The sequence below is a fragment of the Kazachstania africana genome, chromosome 12 (assembly GCF_000304475.1).
Source record: "Kazachstania africana CBS 2517 chromosome 12, complete genome".
Taxonomy (NCBI): domain Eukaryota; kingdom Fungi; phylum Ascomycota; class Saccharomycetes; order Saccharomycetales; family Saccharomycetaceae; genus Kazachstania; species Kazachstania africana.
In genome coordinates, this window is record NC_018951.1 from 176,817 (window position 1) to 196,217 (window position 19,401).

At 36.4% G+C, this 19,401-nt stretch overlaps 10 protein-coding genes across 10 annotated transcripts; 9 read left to right on the forward strand and 1 right to left on the reverse strand.

Annotated features, from left to right (window-relative positions):
- Window positions 1-390: 390 nt before the first annotated feature.
- On the forward strand, window positions 391-867 carry RGI1 (Rgi1p; the record flags this gene model as incomplete). Its single annotated transcript, XM_003959789.1, has 1 exon — window positions 391-867. The coding sequence occupies one exon, from the start codon at window positions 391-393 to the stop codon at window positions 865-867; it is 477 nt and encodes a 158-aa protein (XP_003959838.1).
- A 2,024-nt stretch (window positions 868-2,891) lies between these two features.
- Window positions 2,892-4,652, forward strand: MOT2 (CCR4-NOT core ubiquitin-protein ligase subunit MOT2; the record flags this gene model as incomplete). Its single annotated transcript, XM_003959790.1, has 1 exon — window positions 2,892-4,652. The coding sequence occupies one exon, from the start codon at window positions 2,892-2,894 to the stop codon at window positions 4,650-4,652; it is 1,761 nt and encodes a 586-aa protein (XP_003959839.1).
- A 220-nt stretch (window positions 4,653-4,872) lies between these two features.
- Window positions 4,873-5,730, forward strand: SNP1 (U1 snRNP complex subunit SNP1; the record flags this gene model as incomplete). Its single annotated transcript, XM_003959791.1, has 1 exon — window positions 4,873-5,730. One exon carries the CDS (start codon window positions 4,873-4,875, stop codon window positions 5,728-5,730), a length of 858 nt encoding a protein of 285 aa, XP_003959840.1.
- Window positions 5,731-5,966: 236 nt separating this feature from the next.
- ARG56 (bifunctional acetylglutamate kinase/N-acetyl-gamma-glutamyl-phosphate reductase) lies at window positions 5,967-8,483 on the forward strand (the record flags this gene model as incomplete). Its single annotated transcript, XM_003959792.1, has 1 exon — window positions 5,967-8,483. One exon carries the CDS (start codon window positions 5,967-5,969, stop codon window positions 8,481-8,483), a length of 2,517 nt encoding a protein of 838 aa, XP_003959841.1.
- Window positions 8,484-8,732: 249 nt separating this feature from the next.
- Window positions 8,733-9,194, forward strand: ARC15 (Arc15p; the record flags this gene model as incomplete). Its single annotated transcript, XM_003959793.1, has 1 exon — window positions 8,733-9,194. One exon carries the CDS (start codon window positions 8,733-8,735, stop codon window positions 9,192-9,194), a length of 462 nt encoding a protein of 153 aa, XP_003959842.1.
- A 938-nt stretch (window positions 9,195-10,132) lies between these two features.
- RNR1 (ribonucleotide-diphosphate reductase subunit RNR1) lies at window positions 10,133-12,790 on the forward strand (the record flags this gene model as incomplete). The annotated part of the gene is made up of 1 exon (XM_003959794.1): window positions 10,133-12,790. One exon carries the CDS (start codon window positions 10,133-10,135, stop codon window positions 12,788-12,790), a length of 2,658 nt encoding a protein of 885 aa, XP_003959843.1.
- Window positions 12,791-13,286: 496 nt separating this feature from the next.
- SEC6 (SNARE-binding exocyst subunit SEC6) lies at window positions 13,287-15,707 on the forward strand (the record flags this gene model as incomplete). The annotated part of the gene is made up of 1 exon (XM_003959795.1): window positions 13,287-15,707. The coding sequence occupies one exon, from the start codon at window positions 13,287-13,289 to the stop codon at window positions 15,705-15,707; it is 2,421 nt and encodes an 806-aa protein (XP_003959844.1).
- A 74-nt stretch (window positions 15,708-15,781) lies between these two features.
- Window positions 15,782-16,141, reverse strand: TDA2 (Tda2p; the record flags this gene model as incomplete). The annotated part of the gene is made up of 1 exon (XM_003959796.1): window positions 15,782-16,141. The coding sequence occupies one exon, from the start codon at window positions 16,139-16,141 to the stop codon at window positions 15,782-15,784; it is 360 nt and encodes a 119-aa protein (XP_003959845.1).
- Window positions 16,142-16,384: 243 nt separating this feature from the next.
- On the forward strand, window positions 16,385-16,762 carry VTC1 (Vtc1p; the record flags this gene model as incomplete). The annotated part of the gene is made up of 1 exon (XM_003959797.1): window positions 16,385-16,762. One exon carries the CDS (start codon window positions 16,385-16,387, stop codon window positions 16,760-16,762), a length of 378 nt encoding a protein of 125 aa, XP_003959846.1.
- An 897-nt stretch (window positions 16,763-17,659) lies between these two features.
- Window positions 17,660-19,222, forward strand: ALD5 (aldehyde dehydrogenase (NAD(P)(+)) ALD5; the record flags this gene model as incomplete). The annotated part of the gene is made up of 1 exon (XM_003959798.1): window positions 17,660-19,222. One exon carries the CDS (start codon window positions 17,660-17,662, stop codon window positions 19,220-19,222), a length of 1,563 nt encoding a protein of 520 aa, XP_003959847.1.
- Between the last annotated feature and the right edge of the window lie 179 nt (window positions 19,223-19,401).

A 19,401-nucleotide genomic window follows, 5' to 3' on the forward strand; every position in this document is an offset into this window, starting at 1 on the left:
CCCCTGGAAGGGTGTACGCCTCTCTGTTTGTTCACTTATTACTTGAAGACAGTTAGGTAAACAACTAGTTAGTTAATCGTGTGATTTGTTAAATGAGAAACCTCAGGGGGGGTGACACATGGTACTAATGAAAGCAACGAAAGAAGGAGAAGTGACGGTCGGTTAAATATGACGGATTCGTTTACTATATAAGCTGTTAATATTCTTGTTATTTAGCTTAATCATTTCGTACTTTCCTTTTTTTTCTACATTCCTATTATATAATAAATCATTCGACAGGACAGTCTTTATTGTATATCAATATTTATTGTCAGTTACTTCCCAAAGAGATCAACCACGTCCCTTATATAGCAAACCTATTGTAAAACACTTTCCAATTAATAATCGATCATGGCCAAAAAGGATAATAAGCCAAAGTTCTCCACCGTCTTAACTAAATCCGGTGAGTCTTTGAAAGTATTTGAAGATTTAGACACCTTCGAGACTTACTTAAAGAATGAAATCGAAGATGATGAATTTGATAACGTTCATATTCAAGTTAATTACTACCCACCTTTCGTCATGCATAAGAATCACGATGATCCAGAAAAGATTAAAGATACTGAAAATTCTCATTCTAAAAAATTTGTTAGACATTTGCATCAACATGTCGAAAAGCATCTTTTAAAAGATATTAAAAATGCATTACATCAACCTGATTTAAAATTCAGAGATAAAAATAAGGACGAATCTTTCGAAAAGATCACTTGGCATTATGGTGATGAAACTGAAGTTAATTCAAGAAAATTCAAATTAGCTGTCGATGTTACCTGTGTCCATAACGATGCTATGGTCTCAGTTGACTACAAGACAATGCCAGTTGAATAAATAATGAGCTGATTTTAGTTGTTTTTTCTTCACCAGACTCAGACATAAAGTATTTATAAAATACTATTATATATATTTTTAATGATTTTATGATTTGTTTACTAAATTTATTATTTTATCACGTCGTCTTGACATAAAAGTAAAATAAAAGAAAACAGGTAAGTGGAACATACCAATAGAAAGATGCAAGCAACTGGATATGATTCAATATTTCTAAATTGTTGAACCAAACTTGAGACTGTTAATGGTTCCACAACGATAAAGTTTTTACTAGATGTATTATGAGACAGACATAGTTTAACAATATGATGCAAATATGAATTAACAGGATGATTTTTCTTAATTATCTTATATAGAGAGAAATATAATCAAATATACTTTCTAATAATATTTGATATGTATTGATATAGTTCATTGTATTGCAAGGAAAGTCAATTCCTTGCAATTGAATGACTCTTATTAGTACTAGAAGCTAAATTCTAGCTTCTATTCTTTATTTCAAATAGACATTGAGGATTGGAAACCTTTCAACATAAATAAATGTTTATTTATAGATAACATTGAGGTTACGCAACTCAACTTAAAATTGGGACGTGAAAGTTTTATAGACAACGTCACTATTGAGATTTGATTGAATAACCACGTGGCTGTTCACATTGGGATGATTAACAATATCTTAGGGTGCGCTGTACTTTTACCCTTATCTAATCAGATATTTAGTCAATAATATTTTATTTCTTGTACTTTGCTGTTTGTTACCTAATACTTCGTTTAATGATTTATATAGCATACACTTCGATTATACTGAAAATGCTGCTAATACAAACATTGACAAGAGAAATTCAACAAGTTATGAGCCTTGATGTCCATTGTTTTGTTGCTATCGCAATTGAATCTATATCTACTGTCAAATTTCGGAAATGTATCGTAGGCTGGCATTGAGCGTTACCTTTCGGCGACCATCTGTTGCAAAACACCAATACTACTTGACATGTCCATGGAATGCAAAGAAATAAGGTGATGCGATAGTAGTCACATCACTTTATTTCTAGCAAAGCTGGCTGACAATTTACCGTGGAATCCACTTGGAACTCTAACTAGCTTGAACACAGAATCATAAGTCTGTCAACGCACCATCTGCCCATGGTACATTGTAGTGAAGGTAACGCGTTTGGTGTTCGTAAGAAACTGGACGAAACGCAATAAATCTTGAAACAAAGCATTACACAGCGATGTCATGGAAGGCAAAGGGAAATTCACGACTATTACGATTGCAAAATCAAGGAAAGCTTTTTAAGCCTAAGAGCTAGTCCAGGGAGACATACTAATTGTACATTTCCCTTCGTGCAACATCGATATAGAAAAGCTGTTAGATTAATGCCTGTGGGAGGTCAAATTCTCATATACCCACGTAAACAATTCATAAAAACTACAAGATCTGTAATAAAACAATTCAAACCAGCATATTTCCAAAATTTGACAGCTTAGGCGGTCTGCAACAGAGGTAATAAAAATCAAGACCCCTAACCTGTTGAACTAACTGTAACAGCCGTTGCACCACAAATGAGCTAGTACAAATCAAAGAACGTCCCGACCGAGTATAGAACATATGGCAACTGATAGACTCATCCTTTTTCTTTTTCCCACCATCTATCATGGTTCATCTTGCATAACCACCGCTGCAACTCGCGCATTTCTAACAGACATAACATCCACAGTCATGCTAGGGACCTTATCCATCAACATAGATGGCTCAACGATTCATAGAGACGTCTTATTCACTGCTCAAATCTGTAGTTCCTTCCGGGTTATGCAGCCCACGTGACTAGTAATGCACTTTAAGAGGACAACGTGTATGGGCTGCCATAACTTTTTTTTTTTCTTTTCGTAAGCTCTCAAAAATTTTCTCGTAATTTTTCCTCATTTAAGAACAACTAGTATTTACATTTCGCCACGCTGCTTATATCCAGTAGACAAGTTTACTAAAACTTACACTAATTACCATATCACTTCATTGATCAAAAATGATTTCTCACGCTCAAGAGGCCTTCCAAAATTTCCAGAATCAACTAAATAACAATATAACAAAATTTGAAGATCAATACATCTCAGAAGAAGAAGAAGATTATTGTCCATTATGTATCGAACCATTAGATATTACAGATAAGAATTTTTTCCCATGCCCATGTGGCTATCAGATTTGTCAGTTTTGTTACAATAATATTAGACAGAATCCTGAATTAAACGGTAGATGCCCAGCATGTCGTCGTAAATATGATGATGAAAATGTACGATACGTGGTTCTATCACCTGAAGAATTGAAATTAGAAAGAGCCAAACAGGCGAAGAAAGAGAAGGAGAGGAAACTGAGAGAAAAGGAACGTAAAGAAAATGAATATAATAATAGAAAACATTTAGCTGGTATGAGAGTCATTCAGAAAAACTTAGTCTATGTTGTGGGCATTAATCCTCCAGTTCCATATGAAGAAGTGGCTAATACCTTGAAATCTGATAAATATTTTGGTCAATATGGTAAGATTAATAAGATAGTTGTTAATAAGAAGACACCTCATGGTGATAATGATAATAGTAGTACCAGCACCTATCACCATCGTTCGCCAGGGTATGGTGTCTATATTACGTATGCGTCAAAGGATGATGCTGCTAAATGTATCACTCAGGTAGATGGTACCTATATGGATGGCAGATTAATCAAAGCTGCCTACGGTACTACGAAATATTGTTCATCTTATTTAAGAGGTTTACCATGTCCAAATCCAAATTGTATGTTTTTGCATGAACCGGGTGAGGAGGCAGATTCATTCAATAGAAGAGAATTACATAATAAACAACAACAGCAGTTGCAACAGCAACAGCAACAACAGATTGGACATGGTACACCATCTTCAGCTCATAGTAATATTTACACAAAACACCTACCAAATTCAAGTCATACTTTCTCCTCTCTGAATAGTCATCATTCTGCAACAACATCTCCAGCACCAATAAGAACGCAACTAAATTCACATGAATCACATAATAACACTGGTCACCCAACTCCTTCCTTAACTCCGGCACCGGTACCAGCTGGATCAAATCCATGGGGTATCACACAATCTTCTACTCCAGTAACATCTTTAAATCTTTCCAAAAACACGAGCTCCAATCATTTACCATCATTGTCAGATACACATAACAGTAACATTCCTAACACAACTACGGCCACCTCTCCAATAGAATCAACATCTCATCATAATAAGAAGAAGAATGCCACCAATGAAAAGCAATATTGCGATCCATATGATTCATTGAACATTGCAGTTAAATTTTTGGATGAAAGAATTACTGAATTATCGAATTACGAGAATAAGAGGACTAAATTAAGATCCAATATTATTGACGAATCTCAATATAAAAACTATCCATCACTATTTTCATGGGATAATATTGAACCAAGTGAAAAGAGCGATAACGTCTTGTCCAAGAAACTAGTTGAAATCCTCTCTATAAAACCAATCGACTATTCTGCATCCGTTGTAGAATTCTTACAAAGTGTCAATGTAAATAATGGTACTGACAGACAGGATGATAACAGCATTCAAGAGCAACAGCAACAGCAAGTGATTTCAGAACAACAAACTCCTGTCGCCCATGCTAACTTGCCACCAGGTATTTTCCCCCAACAATTTACACAGCCACAAACTAAGACTGAACCTTTACCAAGCAATTCAAGCGATCTTTTAAATCAACTGATCAACGGTAGAAGGGTTGTTGCAGGGAATTGAACTATAAAAGGTGTATATAGAAGTAACCAGATAGTTGTATGTAAAAAGTAAATAGAAAACATCAAAAATTATTGTGCTATTAATGATATGGAAAGTTGAAAACTAAGCCAAAAAAATTTCTCGCTACTCTCCTTTAGTCAAAAAAAATAAAGTATGGAGGGACATTTCATTATGGGAAATATGATGGAAGGAGGCAAGAATAGAGAAGAGATTAGAAACGATGTCCTATAATATATCGAAGTTCCCATCCGATGTTACTAGATTATTCAAGCCTAACCCGCCATTACCATACAAGAGGCCGTCTGATTATCCAGAGGAACAAAGAAGGACGAATCCGAATATTACACCGGTTTCAAACTATCTGGCCCAGCTCACTGATTATATAAATGAATATTCTGATGGTACACCTAATAAACATTTGGAAGCATATGAAGAAATAAGAACGAGTCAACTCCAAAATCTGGAATACTTACATAATGAATTACAAAAATGGGATCCGATGAATGATGTAAACTCACAAAATACAGATCCATACAAGACAATTTTTATTGGTAGATTACCTTACAATGTGACAGAAATAGAATTGCAAAAGATATTCATCAAATTTGGAGAGATTGAAAAGATACGGATCGTTAAAGATATAAAGACAGACAAACCAAAGGGATACGGGTTTATACTGTTTAACGAAGCCAATGCTGCCAAAATGGCCGTTAGAGAGATTGGAACCCACAGAGGCATAGAAATCAATGGAAGATCGTGCATTGTAGACATTGAACGAGGAAGAAGTGTCAAATATTTCAAGCCTCGAAGACTGGGGGGTGGATTGGGTGGTAGAGGAAGCTCTGAAAGAAGAACAAACAGATTCAAAGAGCCTGGCAGAAATACAAAAATGGATCACTACAATCGTCCTCCAAGATCACATCACGGTATATCTACTGCTGTTCCATTATCAACACCAAGCAGATATCAGCAACCTATTACGTATCATGACCAACCTCCGGTGACTAGTTACAGATCAAGGACGGCCAGAACGACCAAGTCATCCACTGATCATCGCTCGGAAGTTCCCGACTACTAACTGACTGACCGACTAACGTTTCTCTGACACATTTTTTTGCATGTCGCTCTTCATATCACTTAAGAGTCACATTTTTTTTTCATACCACTGTATGAGTCAGTCTTACGCGCTGTGACCTGCGCTTAACGATCAATATATAATGGCCGCATAAGATTCGCTTTCTTTTGCCTTTAGATGATTCTGTCATTTTAATTCTCTCTTTAGGGTTCTAATCAAACCATCGAAGCATATTAATAATGTCGAGCCCGCTAATGAGTAATCACTCTTCTACAAGTGTTATTTCATCATACCAATCAACTCCAGAGAAACCAATTTCATTACCATACCCTAAGGTCAATGGTTCAAATTTTAGCATAGAATTATCCAATACTAGATCTACAGTCATTCAACTACTCAATAATATTAGTACCAAGAGAGAGGTAGAACAATATTTGAAATATTTCACATCCGTTTCTCAACAACAATTTGCTATAATAAAAGTTGGTGGTGCTATCATTAGTGATAACTTACCAGAATTAGCGTCATGCCTAGGGTTCCTCTATCATGTAGGGTTGTTCCCAATCATTTTACATGGAACTGGCCCACAAGTGAATGAAAAATTAGAATCGTTGGGTATTGAACCAACTTATATCGATGGTATCAGAGTAACTGATCCCACAACTATGAGTGTAGTTAGAAAATGTTTTCTAGAACAAAATTTGAAATTAGTGTCTGCTTTAGAAAAATTGGGAGTTCGTGCGAGACCCATTACTTCAGGTGTTTTCAACGCAGAATATCTAGATAAAGATAAATATAACTTGGTTGGTCAAATTACAAGTATTACTAAGGATCCAATTGAGGCTTCTATCAAAGCTGGTGCATTACCGATCTTAACTTCATTAGCAGAGACCGAATCTGGTCAAATGTTAAACGTTAATGCCGATGTTGCAGCAGGTGAATTGGCCCGTGTCTTTGAACCTTTGAAAATTGTTTATTTAAATGAAAAAGGTGGTATAATAAATGGCGAAACAAAGGAAAAGGTATCAATGATTAATCTGGATGAAGAATACGATGAATTAATGAAGCAAAGTTGGGTTAAGTATGGTACAAAATTAAAAATCAAAGAAATTAAAGAATTATTAGATTATTTACCTCGTTCATCTTCCGTCGCTATTATTAACGTCCAAGATCTACAGAAAGAATTATTCACTGATTCAGGTGCTGGTACGATGATTAGAAGAGGTTATAAGTTATTGAAACGAAATAAACTAAGAGAATTTTCATCATTAGACCTTTTAAGAAATGTCCTAGAAAATGATTCTGATCTTGCTAACGATAAACAGTCAGTCGCATCATACCTACATGAATTAGAATCTGCTAAGTTTGTCACGTATTCCGACGAACCAATGGAGGCCCTTGCTATTATCAGAAACAATTTCAAAGTTCCTCAATTAGAAAAATTTATTTGCTCTCCAGCTGCTTGGTTAAATAACGTGACAGATAACATCTTCAGCGCACTAAAACGTGATTTTAACTGTTTGCAATGGATTGTATATGAAGACGATCCAAATATTGCTTGGTACTTTGATAAATCTGATGGTTCCTACCTCCATGATGGCAAAGTTTTATTTTGGTATGGTGTTGATGAACTGAACACAATCTCAGATTTAATTTCTGATTTTGTCCAAGAATCCACTACTGCTAATACTAAAACGAAAGGGGACAATTCGAATGTTGTTGGGCAAATAAGTCATCCTCATGTATCCACACCTAAACCTATTGGAATAAACAACAAAATTAGTCGTGTGGCACTAATTGGTGCGAGAGGTTATACCGGATCGAATATCGTATCTTTGATCGACAAGCACCCTTTTTTTGAAATTACCCATGTTTCATCTAGGGAATTGAAAGGTGAAAAACTAAATGGTTATAACAAAGCAGACATCATTTATGAAAATTTATCAATTGAAGATATTCAAGAACTAGAATCTAATAATGAAGTTGAATTTTGGATCATGGCATTACCAAACAATGTCTCTGAACCAATTGTCAAGGCAATTGAAGCGGTTGGTAATGGTCATTCCAAGATTCTTGATCTTTCTGCAGACCACAGATTCGTTTCGGAAGATGATTGGGCATATGGATTACCAGAATTAAATAATAGAAACAAGATTTCACAAAGTCAAAAGATATCTAATCCTGGTTGTTACGCCACTGGATCCCAATTGGCTCTCTCACCATTAACTGAATTTATGGATGGCATTCCATTTGTATTTGGCGTTTCCGGTTATTCAGGCGCAGGCTCCAAACCATCTCCAAAGAATGATCCAAAAATTTTAAATGACAATATCATTCCTTATGCCTTAACTGATCACATACATGAACATGAAATATCATCACGTATTGGTAAGAAAATTGCATTTATGCCACACGTTGGTCAATGGTTCCAAGGTATTTCACTTACCGTTTCTATTCATTTACGAAAAAGTTCATTCACTTCAAATGAAGAAATCAGCGAACTGTACAAGACTTTCTATCAAGATGAGAAACTAGTTCATGTCATAGACGATATTCCATTAGTCAAGGACATCAAGGGAACTCATGGCGTTGTTATTGGTGGATTCAAATTGAACGATGCTAAGGACCGTGTTGTAGTATGTGCTACTCTCGATAATCTCTTGAAAGGCGCTGCTACACAAGCAATCCAAAATATGAACCTAGCCATGGGATACGGTGAATACGACGGTATTCCTGACGATAAAATTATACATTAAAATTATTATATAATATGTAGAATATGATACATTTACAATACATTTATGAAGATATTTTGTTTTTACCCGGCGTTTTGCCTTCTTTAATAAGAGACTGAGACTTGCCCCTATAAGGCATTTCCCGGACAAACAGCAAGCAAAAAAAAATTATGTGGTTGAAGTAATTTGAATGAGTGAGTTACATACAATCTCCTTAACGGACAATTAATCGACAATTAGTCAATACTATAGACCAGCAGAGTGATAATAATGTCAGATTGGAGAAGAATTGATATTGATGCATATGATCCTGAAAGTGGGAGATTAAATAGGGAAGACCTAATACCTTCATATCCTAACCAAATAACATTACAAGATTTACAGCCTACAATTTCACAATTACGTTCCTTTGCAAATAGCGGTGATATAAATTCAGCCATTCAGCTGGCCACAAGCGACGTTCCCTATAATACTGATGAACAGACTAAACTGCAATATGTGTATGCGGTGTTAGAAGTTTTGGTTCAAGTTAGACAAGCTGATGTCATTAATATCATCAAAGGCTTGAATTCTCAACAACAGGATTCACTTGCGAAATTTCTATATAAAGGTATGTCGATGCCTGAAGGCCAGAAAAACGGCGGTATATTACTATCCTGGTTCGAGAAGTTGACCCAAGTAGCAGGTGTTACCCCCATTGTACATTACTTATCGGATAGAAGAACCGTATAAGAATATACTTATATATACATGTAATTTGAAAAGAGCAAATCGCCACAACATCGTAGCCTTAATCAGTTAGCCCTGGATTGTTTTGAACAGAAAATTGTTTCTACTTGATTAAATGCTGTGCTGTCCCTATTGCCCCAGCAACAAGCCTCTTGTGGCAACAAGGAAATGGTTGTATAGTTACCATACAAAACAACTGTTACAAATTTGTACATTTCATTAATGTATTGCGTTAATACCATATGTAGTCCTAAAACAGACATGCAACACAACGTTGCCGTTTCTACGAGATACCAAACCCATGTAACCACAGTAACCAGGTCCTAAACAGGAAAAAATCCCATGTTCTCTAGGAGTAGAAAGTCATGGAACGCGTAAACAGCACCTCACTCTTTTCATTTCACGTGTCCTCATTCGTCTCAGACCACCTCGAATGGAATAATTATTTCTCACAAATTTTATGATCGATTTATTCTTTTACTAGTTTTGCATCAACGGTTTCCATAGAAATCATAGTAGTAACCATGACGCGTGAAAGAATTTTAAAGGAGAAAAGAAGAAAAAAACTGACGCGTTTTTCTTCCCGCAACGGAAGAAGAAATTTTGATTTGTAATGAGAGGAAGGCACTTTTGATGGGTGAGAAATTCGAAAGAGAATAAACTACTGTTTTGTTTACGCGTTTCGCGTCTGTTTCTATGAAGTACTTCTACTGCATTTCTTAGTGATATTTACATTTACTAGGTGAAATTTTTTACTTTCTCTTTAGATACAAACTGGGAAACCAAAGAAAAAAAAGATATATAAAGTATCAGGTTTATTTTATTAGTTTCGTTCTATTTTCCTTCTTTTCTTTATTTCAATATTCTTCTCCAATAGTTCTGCAAGTTCTTTAAACGACAAGAGAACATTATCCATATATATTCCGTGTCACTTTTTTGCCATGTACGTTATAAAAAGAGACGGTCGTAAAGAACCAGTCAGATTCGATAAAATCACCGCAAGAATTTCCCGTTTATGTTACGGTTTAGATCCTACTCATGTTGATGCTGTCAAAGTCACTCAACGTATCATCACAGGTGTCTACGAGGGTGTAACCACCAGTGAATTAGACAACTTAGCTGCTGAAACCTGTGCCTTCATGACTACTCTCCATCCAGATTATGGCCAGTTAGCTGCAAGATTAGCAATCTCGAACTTGCACAAACAAACTACGAAACAATTTTCTAAAGTTGTTGAAGATTTACACGCTTACGTAAACCCAAGGAATGGTAGACATGCTCCTTTGGTTTCTGAAGAACTTTTACAAATCGTCAAGGACCATAAAGATGAGATTAACTCTGCCATCGTTTACGACAGAGATTATCAATTCACATATTTCGGTTTTAAGGCTTTGGAACGTTCTTACCTTTTAAGACTAAACGGTGAAGTCGTCGAACGTCCACAACACTTGATCATGAGAGTTGCTTTAGGTATTCACGGTGATAACATTGAAGCCGCTATTGAAACTTATAACTTGATGTCTCTAAAATACTTTATTCACGGTTCTTCCACTTTATTCAACGCTGGTACTGTAAATTCTCAAATGTCCTCAAGTTATACAGTCGCTATGAAAGATGATTCTATCGAAGGTATTTATGACACATTAAAAGAATGTGCTTTAGTCTCAAAGAGCGCAGGTGGTATGGGTCTACATGTTACTAATATTCGTAGTACAGGCTCTTATATCGCTGGTACTAACGGTACATCCAACGGTATTATTCCTATGGTTCGTGTCTACAACAACACTGCTCGTTTCGTTGACCAAGGTGGTAACAAGAGACCAGGTGCCGTCGCTATGTACATTGAACCATGGCACGCAGATATCTTTGATTTCATCGATGTCAAAAAGACAAGTGGTAAAGATGAAATTCGTGCTAGAGATTTACTACCAGCTTTATGGGTTCCTGATTTATTCATGCAACGTGTTCACGAAGATGGTGACTGGACTCTTTTCTCTCCAAGTGCTGCTCCAGGTTTAGTTGATGTCTATGGTGACGAATTCGATGCTTTATATACTCGTTACGAAAGAGAAGGTCGTGGTAAGACTATCAAGGCTCAAAAATTATGGTACTGTATATTAGAAGCTCAAAATGATTGTAGTGCTCCAATCATGGTCTACAAAGATCCTTGTAACAAGAAATCTAACCAAAAGAACCTGGGTACTATCAAATCTTCTAATTTAAGTGGTGATGTTGTCGTTTACTCAGATGCTAAGGAAACTCCTGCCTCTAATATGGCTTCCCTTGCCTTACCTGCATTTATTGAAATCTCAGAAGATGGTAAGACTTCCACATATAACTTCAAGAAATTGCACGACATTACTAAGATTGTGACTCGTAACTTAAATGTAATCATTGACCGTAACACGTACCCAGTTCCAGAAGCTAGAAGAGCCACTCTAAAACATAGACCAATTGCCATTGGTGTACAAGGTTTAGCTGATACTTTTATGACTTTACGTTTGGCATTTGACTCCGCAGAAGCTCAATTATTAAATCAACAAATTTTCGAAACAATCTATCACGCTTCTCTAGAAGCTTCCGTAGAACTTGCCAAGAAGGATGGTCCATACCAGTCATTCAATGGTTCTCCAAGTTCAAGAGGTATCTTACAAATGGATCTTTGGGATGCTAAGCCGTCCGGTGTCTGGGACTGGGATGCTTTAAGAAAGGATATTATGGAATACGGTTTAAGAAACTCTTTAACCACTGCTGCTATGCCAACTTCATCCACATCTCAAATCTTAGGTTACACTGAATGCTTTGAACCTATTTCCTCCAACATGTACCAACATCGTGTCCTATCTGGTGAGTTCCAAGTCGTTAATCCATACTTGTTACGTGATTTAGTCGATTTAGGTATCTGGGATGAAACTATGAAACAGCATATCGTCTCTCAAAATGGTTCTATTCAAGCCTTACCAAATGTTCCACAAGAATTAAAGGCTATATATAAGACTGCTTGGGAAATCTCTCAGAAAAAGATTATTGACATGGCTACTGACCGTGCTATCTATATTGACCAATCTCAATCATTATCTTTATTCTTACGTGCTACTACTATGGGTAAGATTACTTCCATGCACTTTTACGGCTGGAATAAAGGTTTGAAAACTGGTATGTATAAACTAAACAGTCAACCTGTTGCTGCTGCTCCATTCTCTTCGGCTGCACAAGCAGCTAACAGTGTTGCTGATATAACCAAGCTAGAACGTCCAAGCTATGTTCCAACTACTGCTGAATTCACTGTGGCCGATTTTGTTCCACCAGCACAACCATTAAAAGAAATTCCAGTGACTCCAATTCCAGAAGAAGAAGAAATCGATGCTTTTGAAAATACCGGCCTAGACTCTTCCAGAAGTGTCTCTCCAGCACCTTCTGATGAATCTACCAAAATAGAAAGCCGTCCACTTGAACCAGTGGCTCTTCCATTACCAATTAAGAAGGATGTTACTGAAATCGATGAGATCGAGGAAGAGAATGAATACGATATCTTTAATTCTAAAGCTATTGCATGTGCTATCGACAATCCAGAAGCTTGTGAAATGTGTTCTGGTTGATCCATTTCTTTGTCATATTTTTTTATCTTGGGTATTTTTTAACGGTATATTGTTATTTATCGTTCACGATGAATATATTTTATATAATTTCTACTAAAACATGAAGTAATTTGATCATATTTATTTTAAACGGTCGATATTGGTTTGTAATATCGAGGGCTGTCACCAATCACCTCGGAGGAAGACATGCAAGAAGCTATACAAAAAGAATAAATCGCGCTTGTTTTAGTAAGTTACACCCACGAATTGAACTGTTTAATATCAGTTTGGTATCGAATTAATTGCTTCTCACATCTTATTAGCATAATGTCTCATTTATTGCGATATAGCCAATTCATCGTACCCTACGAAGATGAGATCGAATTCCAAAGTTGAAAAAACTTTATAAAGGGGAATTATATATGAGATTTATAGATTAAGCTCAGGGTTGATACCCCACCACGTATCTGTCTAGAGGCCATATATCGGGACGTACGTGTATTTAAAGACCAAAATTATGTCTGGAACAGTTCAGAAGATATCTGAATTGATAAAAGATGACTTGTCATTAGAAAGGATACGCGAAATTAAAGAACAGTTGTTAAATCAAAAATCTACAATTGAATATCAATTGAACAAGGAATCTGAAAAGTACTATGGATACATACAAGACAGCTTAAACTTGCTGAACACTTCGCAGAAAGTTCTCGGATCCATGAGAGATAGAATGCAAGATGTCAATAAATTAAGTGACGAAAATAAGACATCAATTGAAAGGTACGAAGTCATCTCTGATGCCACCAAACTTTATGAAATGATTTCAAATACCTCCACGATATATGACAAAATAGTCAAGTTTGGATCAATCGTTGATCAATTGAATAATGCTCTGGACGAAGAACTCTCACAGGAAGTTATTGACTCTGGTTGCCCTTACTTACTACAAATTCACTATTTACTCACTTTAGCTCGTGATTTCCAAGATCAAATGACTGTGATGGCCCGTGTTTCTACGGACGACGTTCAAAGAACGGTAGCTAAACTTTTCGGTGGACTCACAGAAGTGATCAATAAATTTGACCAATTATTAGAAAATATAATCTACGATATAGTAGAGATTGCAAGATCAGATCAAACATCATTGGCTGTTCGTTTTTTCAAAGTTATCAATATTGAAGAAAAGGAAGATCTAAAGATCATCGCAATTAGAAATATTATTAAGAAGAAAGAAATGGAAGCTGAAAAATCATCAATGAAGAAACTTCCCAACAGCACAAATACAGCTAGGTTAATGGGAAACAAAAATTTGACCGAGGCTGATTATCCAACCTACTACGGTCTCTATCAAGAAATACTGAATGGCACCATTTCCACTAGAACCCTACCCAGAGGTTATAAGAACTTTTTTTTCAACAAAATGAAACAATCAATCCAAGATATGTTTGTAGAAGTTAGAGAAACTTATCAGGGGGATAAAAAATTCGATATTTTGAATGAATCTGATTGGATCTTTAGAGAGTTATTGGTTGTTAAAGAAAAACTGGCGTTATGTGGACCAGAACCTTGGAATTTGGTCAGTAAAGTCTTTGAGTTTTTCTATGAAGAATTGCATATTCTAATTACAGAACTCGTTGAATCTGAACCAGAAACAATTGTTATCTTGGATATTCTTCACTTTGACAAGACATTCAAAAAGACTTTAATAGATGTTTTGGGGTTCAAGAAATCAGAGGCTAAAAGCATCATAGGTGATGAACAGAAAGAAGCGCTTTTCAAGGACTACTCGAACTTATTAGTTGTTAAAATGACTGAATGGTTCAAAAATCTGGAAAAAGCAGAATTTGAAGCGTTCCTTGAGAGGACTATACCGCCACATACTGATCCAGATGGATTATTATTTTTAGATGGTACCAAGACATGCTTTCAAATGTTTACACAACAAGTTGAAGTTGCGGCAGGTTCACAACAGGCGAAAATCCTAACTGGTGTCATTGAGAAGTTTGTAGATCTACTAATTAATCGTCAACAGCATTGGTCCTCCATTATTGACAAAGAAGTCGACAAAATACTTAAGTACAACGAATTATATGACATAGATCCTGCTAATATCCCCCCTGAGGCAGATGTACCAGGTGGGCTAGTGGAATATTTGATTGCCACAGCAAATGATCAAATGAGAGCTGCTGATTATTCCGTTGCAATTTCTCATAAATACGGAGAAATGGTAAGCAAAATGTATTCAAAGGAGATTTCGAACAATATAGAACGTGCATTAGACGGTTTTGCTGATGTTGTCAGATCCTGTACCAGTGGATTGCTTTCGATTATATTTGATGACCTAAAGACACCATATTCCGAAATATTTAGCAAAGCTTGGTACAATGGAAGTCAAGTCCAACAAATTACAGATACATTGTATGAATACCTGGTTGATATAAAGGGACAAATGAGTCCCGTGGTTTTCATACTGTTTATTGGTAGTGTCATTGACGAGACCTTTTTCAACTTCGTACAGGCATTGAATTTTGAACACTCTTTCAAGAGCAAAAATAACAAGTTTTTGGAGGCAATGAAGAGAGACTTTGAATTATTCTTCAGTTTATTCACAAAGTTCATAACAGAGGATCAAAAAGTGGAAGTCATTGATAGGAGGTTCAGAGTTATGGAATATTTCATGGATTTAACATGTGAACCAGTAGATGAAATAGTAGCCACATGGAGGGACTTGATACTTGATTACCCAGAGACGCCAATTGATTTCCTAGACGCAGTTTTAACCTGCAGAAAGGATGTTGACAGTTCTCAAAGAAAGCATATGATACAAATGGGCATGAAATATATCAATTCCCCCGAACGAAGGGCACACCTTCAACAGCTAACGATGGATCCATCCTTCATTTCACGGTTTAGATTGTCGAAAAAATCTCGAAAGATATAGACGAAGTACAAGTAAAATTTAGAGAATGATAAGACCAAATTTATAATAAACCGTCAAATTCGTAATTATATAGACTATTTAGATATCCATATCACTGTAATCAAATATTTTATACCCGTGGAATCATTTTCGAAGATATGATTAAAAAGGCCATCTTTCTTCGTATTCCATGAAGATCCAATCGCACTAGATAATTGGAAATTTGAATCCGTGATAGATTCATCAGTTTCTATGGATGTAATTGAAATGACATATTTATATAAAGAGGAATGAGCATTTAACTTCTCTAAAATACCGTGAACAATCGAATTATTGGATACTTTTCCATTATTTTCAGCAGTAACTTCCTTAAAAGTCAAATCTATAAGTGCAATCAATCTTTCTTGAGTCACCGGCGAGTTTGAAGCTTTACTTTCCCTTATCTGAACTTCCATTGTAAAGGCTATGCTAGGATGTGAAATGTGATGCTTAAAAGTTCGGTATATATTCCAATTGTGCTCCTTATGAGGGTTCGGAGCCTAATAAGTCCACTATATCTTCTTGATCTCTGAAGCTCAATCCTTTTTATTTTTGATATCGAAGTCAGCGCAGTTGTAAATTTGAAAAAAGAACGAAGATATAAGGGCAGGTTTTAACAAATTAGACAAATAAATACTAGGAAGGCACCAAAAATTGCCATGTCATCCGCACCACTATTACAAAAGACTCCTGGAAACAAGATTGCACTTCCAACTAGGGTTGAACCTAAGGTTTTCTTTGCTAATGAGCGTACTTTTCTATCATGGTTAAACTTCACAGTTATGCTAGGTGGGTTAGGTGTCGGTCTATTGAATTTTGGTGATAAAGTCGGTAGGATAAGTGCTATTCTATTCACCTTAGTTGCCATGGGTACAATGATTTATGCATTGGTGACTTATCATTGGAGGGCCGCTGCTATTAGACGTAGGGGCTCAGGTCCATACGACGACAGATTGGGCCCTACTTTGTTATGTTTCTTTCTATTGATTGCAGTTGTTATAAACTTCATCTTGAGATTGAAATACTCTGAACAATAGAGTTGAATTCGACAAAATCGGTTTACACAGATAGATCAAATAAAAACCTACGCATCAATAAAACATAAGAATCATACTGCGATCAAAAAACTACAAGACCACTAGCAGTGTATATATTACCACCTCCTTTCTACTGTCATTTAACGTATCACGAGTCAATCCTTCTATTTCAAGTCATACTTTTTGATTTGCAATGTTAGCCACCTATATATAAGAATTAATATGTATAAATGCGTTATCAACTATTTACAATGTATCCATGGTACCAAGCATAAAATTTAATTAAACAAACCAATCCTGAAAACTGAATCGTATAATCTAGTCAAATATGACACATTTTCTGTACTCACATAGCGGTTTCCAACCACGTTGTTCTAGGATAGCTAAAATACTTAATTATACCAATACTCATGTGAGAATAATAACTATTTGTCATAAAGATCTATGACGAATACGTTACAACATTCCTTATGGAACAGTACATGCAGTCGTGTTTTGGACACACGATACAGACCAGGCGCCGGTAACGGTACATAGCACATACGTTCACGGTCATAACCGGGTCTGCAATGCAAGTCACTTCGGTTTACCGTCATTTCAAATACTCCCCAGACAGTGCCAGTATTTCGTTGCCAACCGCAGAATCGATACGTCGTTTTCCACAGTCCGTTGTTGGTGAAGTTCTACACACCGGTTTTATTGACTCATCGCTTTGAGCACTACTAAGAACGTTCGGGTAGTTTTGCATTTGGCAGGGCTCTGCATTATTAAGCAAAGAAACTTTCAGGTTAGAAAAGAATCCGAAACTAAAAACATATAAAAGACACCCAAGAGAGTCTGTTTGTGGCGGTTATATCCTAGTTGGCATCACATCAACGAAATTGAAAAGTCAATCCAATGCTATCTCGAACATGCTCGAAAGTATCGGGCTCATCTTCTGTATTAAGAAGATTTACCCGTTTATATTCTCAAAATAGTTTATCTGTGCCTATTACTTTACCAAATGGTATCAAATATGAACAACCTACTGGTTTGTTTATAAATGGTGAATTCGTACCTTCTCATTCTGGAGAGACATTCAAAGTGTTAAATCCATCTACTGAAGAAAAAATTACCGATATATACAGAGCTGATGTTGCTGATGTTAATACAGCCGTGAAAGCTGCTAAAAACGCTTTCGATAACCACTGGTCTCAAGTGGATCCCGAAGTACGTGCTCGTGGCTTATTCAATTTGGCTGATCTGATTGAAGAACATGCTGACACCTTGGCAAGTATCGAGTCGATGGATAACGGTAAATCAATGATCTGTGCACGTGGTGATGTAGATCTGGTGTCAAAATACTTGCGTTCATGTGGTGGTTGGGCAGATAAGATTTATGGGAAGGTTATGGACACAGGCAAGGACCATTTTGCATATAGTATAAGAGAACCAATAGGTGTCTGTGGTCAGATTATTCCATGGAATTTCCCATTACTAATGTGGTCGTGGAAAATTGGTCCAGCTTTAGCAACAGGTAATACTGTCGTCTTGAAGCCTGCTGAATTGACCCCACTTTCTGCACTATATGCAGCCAACTTGGTAAAAGAAGCAGGTATCCCAGCAGGTGTTGTCAACATCATTCCAGGTTCAGGAAGAGTCGTTGGTGAGAAATTATGTACCCATCCGGACGTTAAGAAAATAGCATTCACGGGCTCAACTGTTGTTGGCCGTAATATCATGAAGACAGCCTCCGACACTGTAAAGAAAGTTACTTTAGAATTAGGTGGTAAATCACCAAATATTGTCTTTGCTGATGCTGATATTGATAAAGCCGTGGAAAACATTGGTCATGGTATTTTCTTCAACTCTGGTGAAGTCTGCTGTGCTGGTTCAAGAATTTACGTCCAAGATACTGTCTACGAAAAAGTCTTGCAAAAATTCAAGGATTACGCTGAATCGTTAAAGGTTGGAAACCCATTCAATTCAGGTGTTTTCCAAGGTGCTCAAACATCTGCTAAACAAGTAGAAAAGATTTTGGCTGCCATTGACAGTGGTGTTAAAGATGGGGCACGTATTGTGACCGGTGGTAAGAGACATGGTAACAAGGGTTATTTCATTCAACCAACCATCTTTGCAGATGTTAGAGAAGATATGGATATCGTGAAAGAAGAAATCTTTGGCCCTGTCGTTACTGTTTCTAAATTCTCTACTGTGGATGAGGTCGTTTCTATGGCTAATGATTCTCAGTACGGATTAGCCGCAGGTATCCACACCAGGGATATCAACAAAGCTATCAATGTATCGAATAGAGTCAAAGCAGGCACCGTTTGGATTAACACATACAATGCGTTCCATCAAAATGTACCATTCGGTGGATTTGGACAATCAGGTATCGGTCGTGAAATGGGTGAATCAGCTTTGGACAACTACACCCAAATTAAATCGATCAGAATGGCCTTAGAAAATAATCAAGTTTAGAAAAACTGCAATAACAGAACACAATTGTAAATAAAATTATTGGAATACAATAGAATGTATCAATAATCATGAAAATCCTGGAAATTTACGAAGTAAACCAGGTGGGATTTTCCACACGGCGTAATAATCATTATAGAAAAATGTACTTACATTCATAAACATATATAGTCATCTCCGAG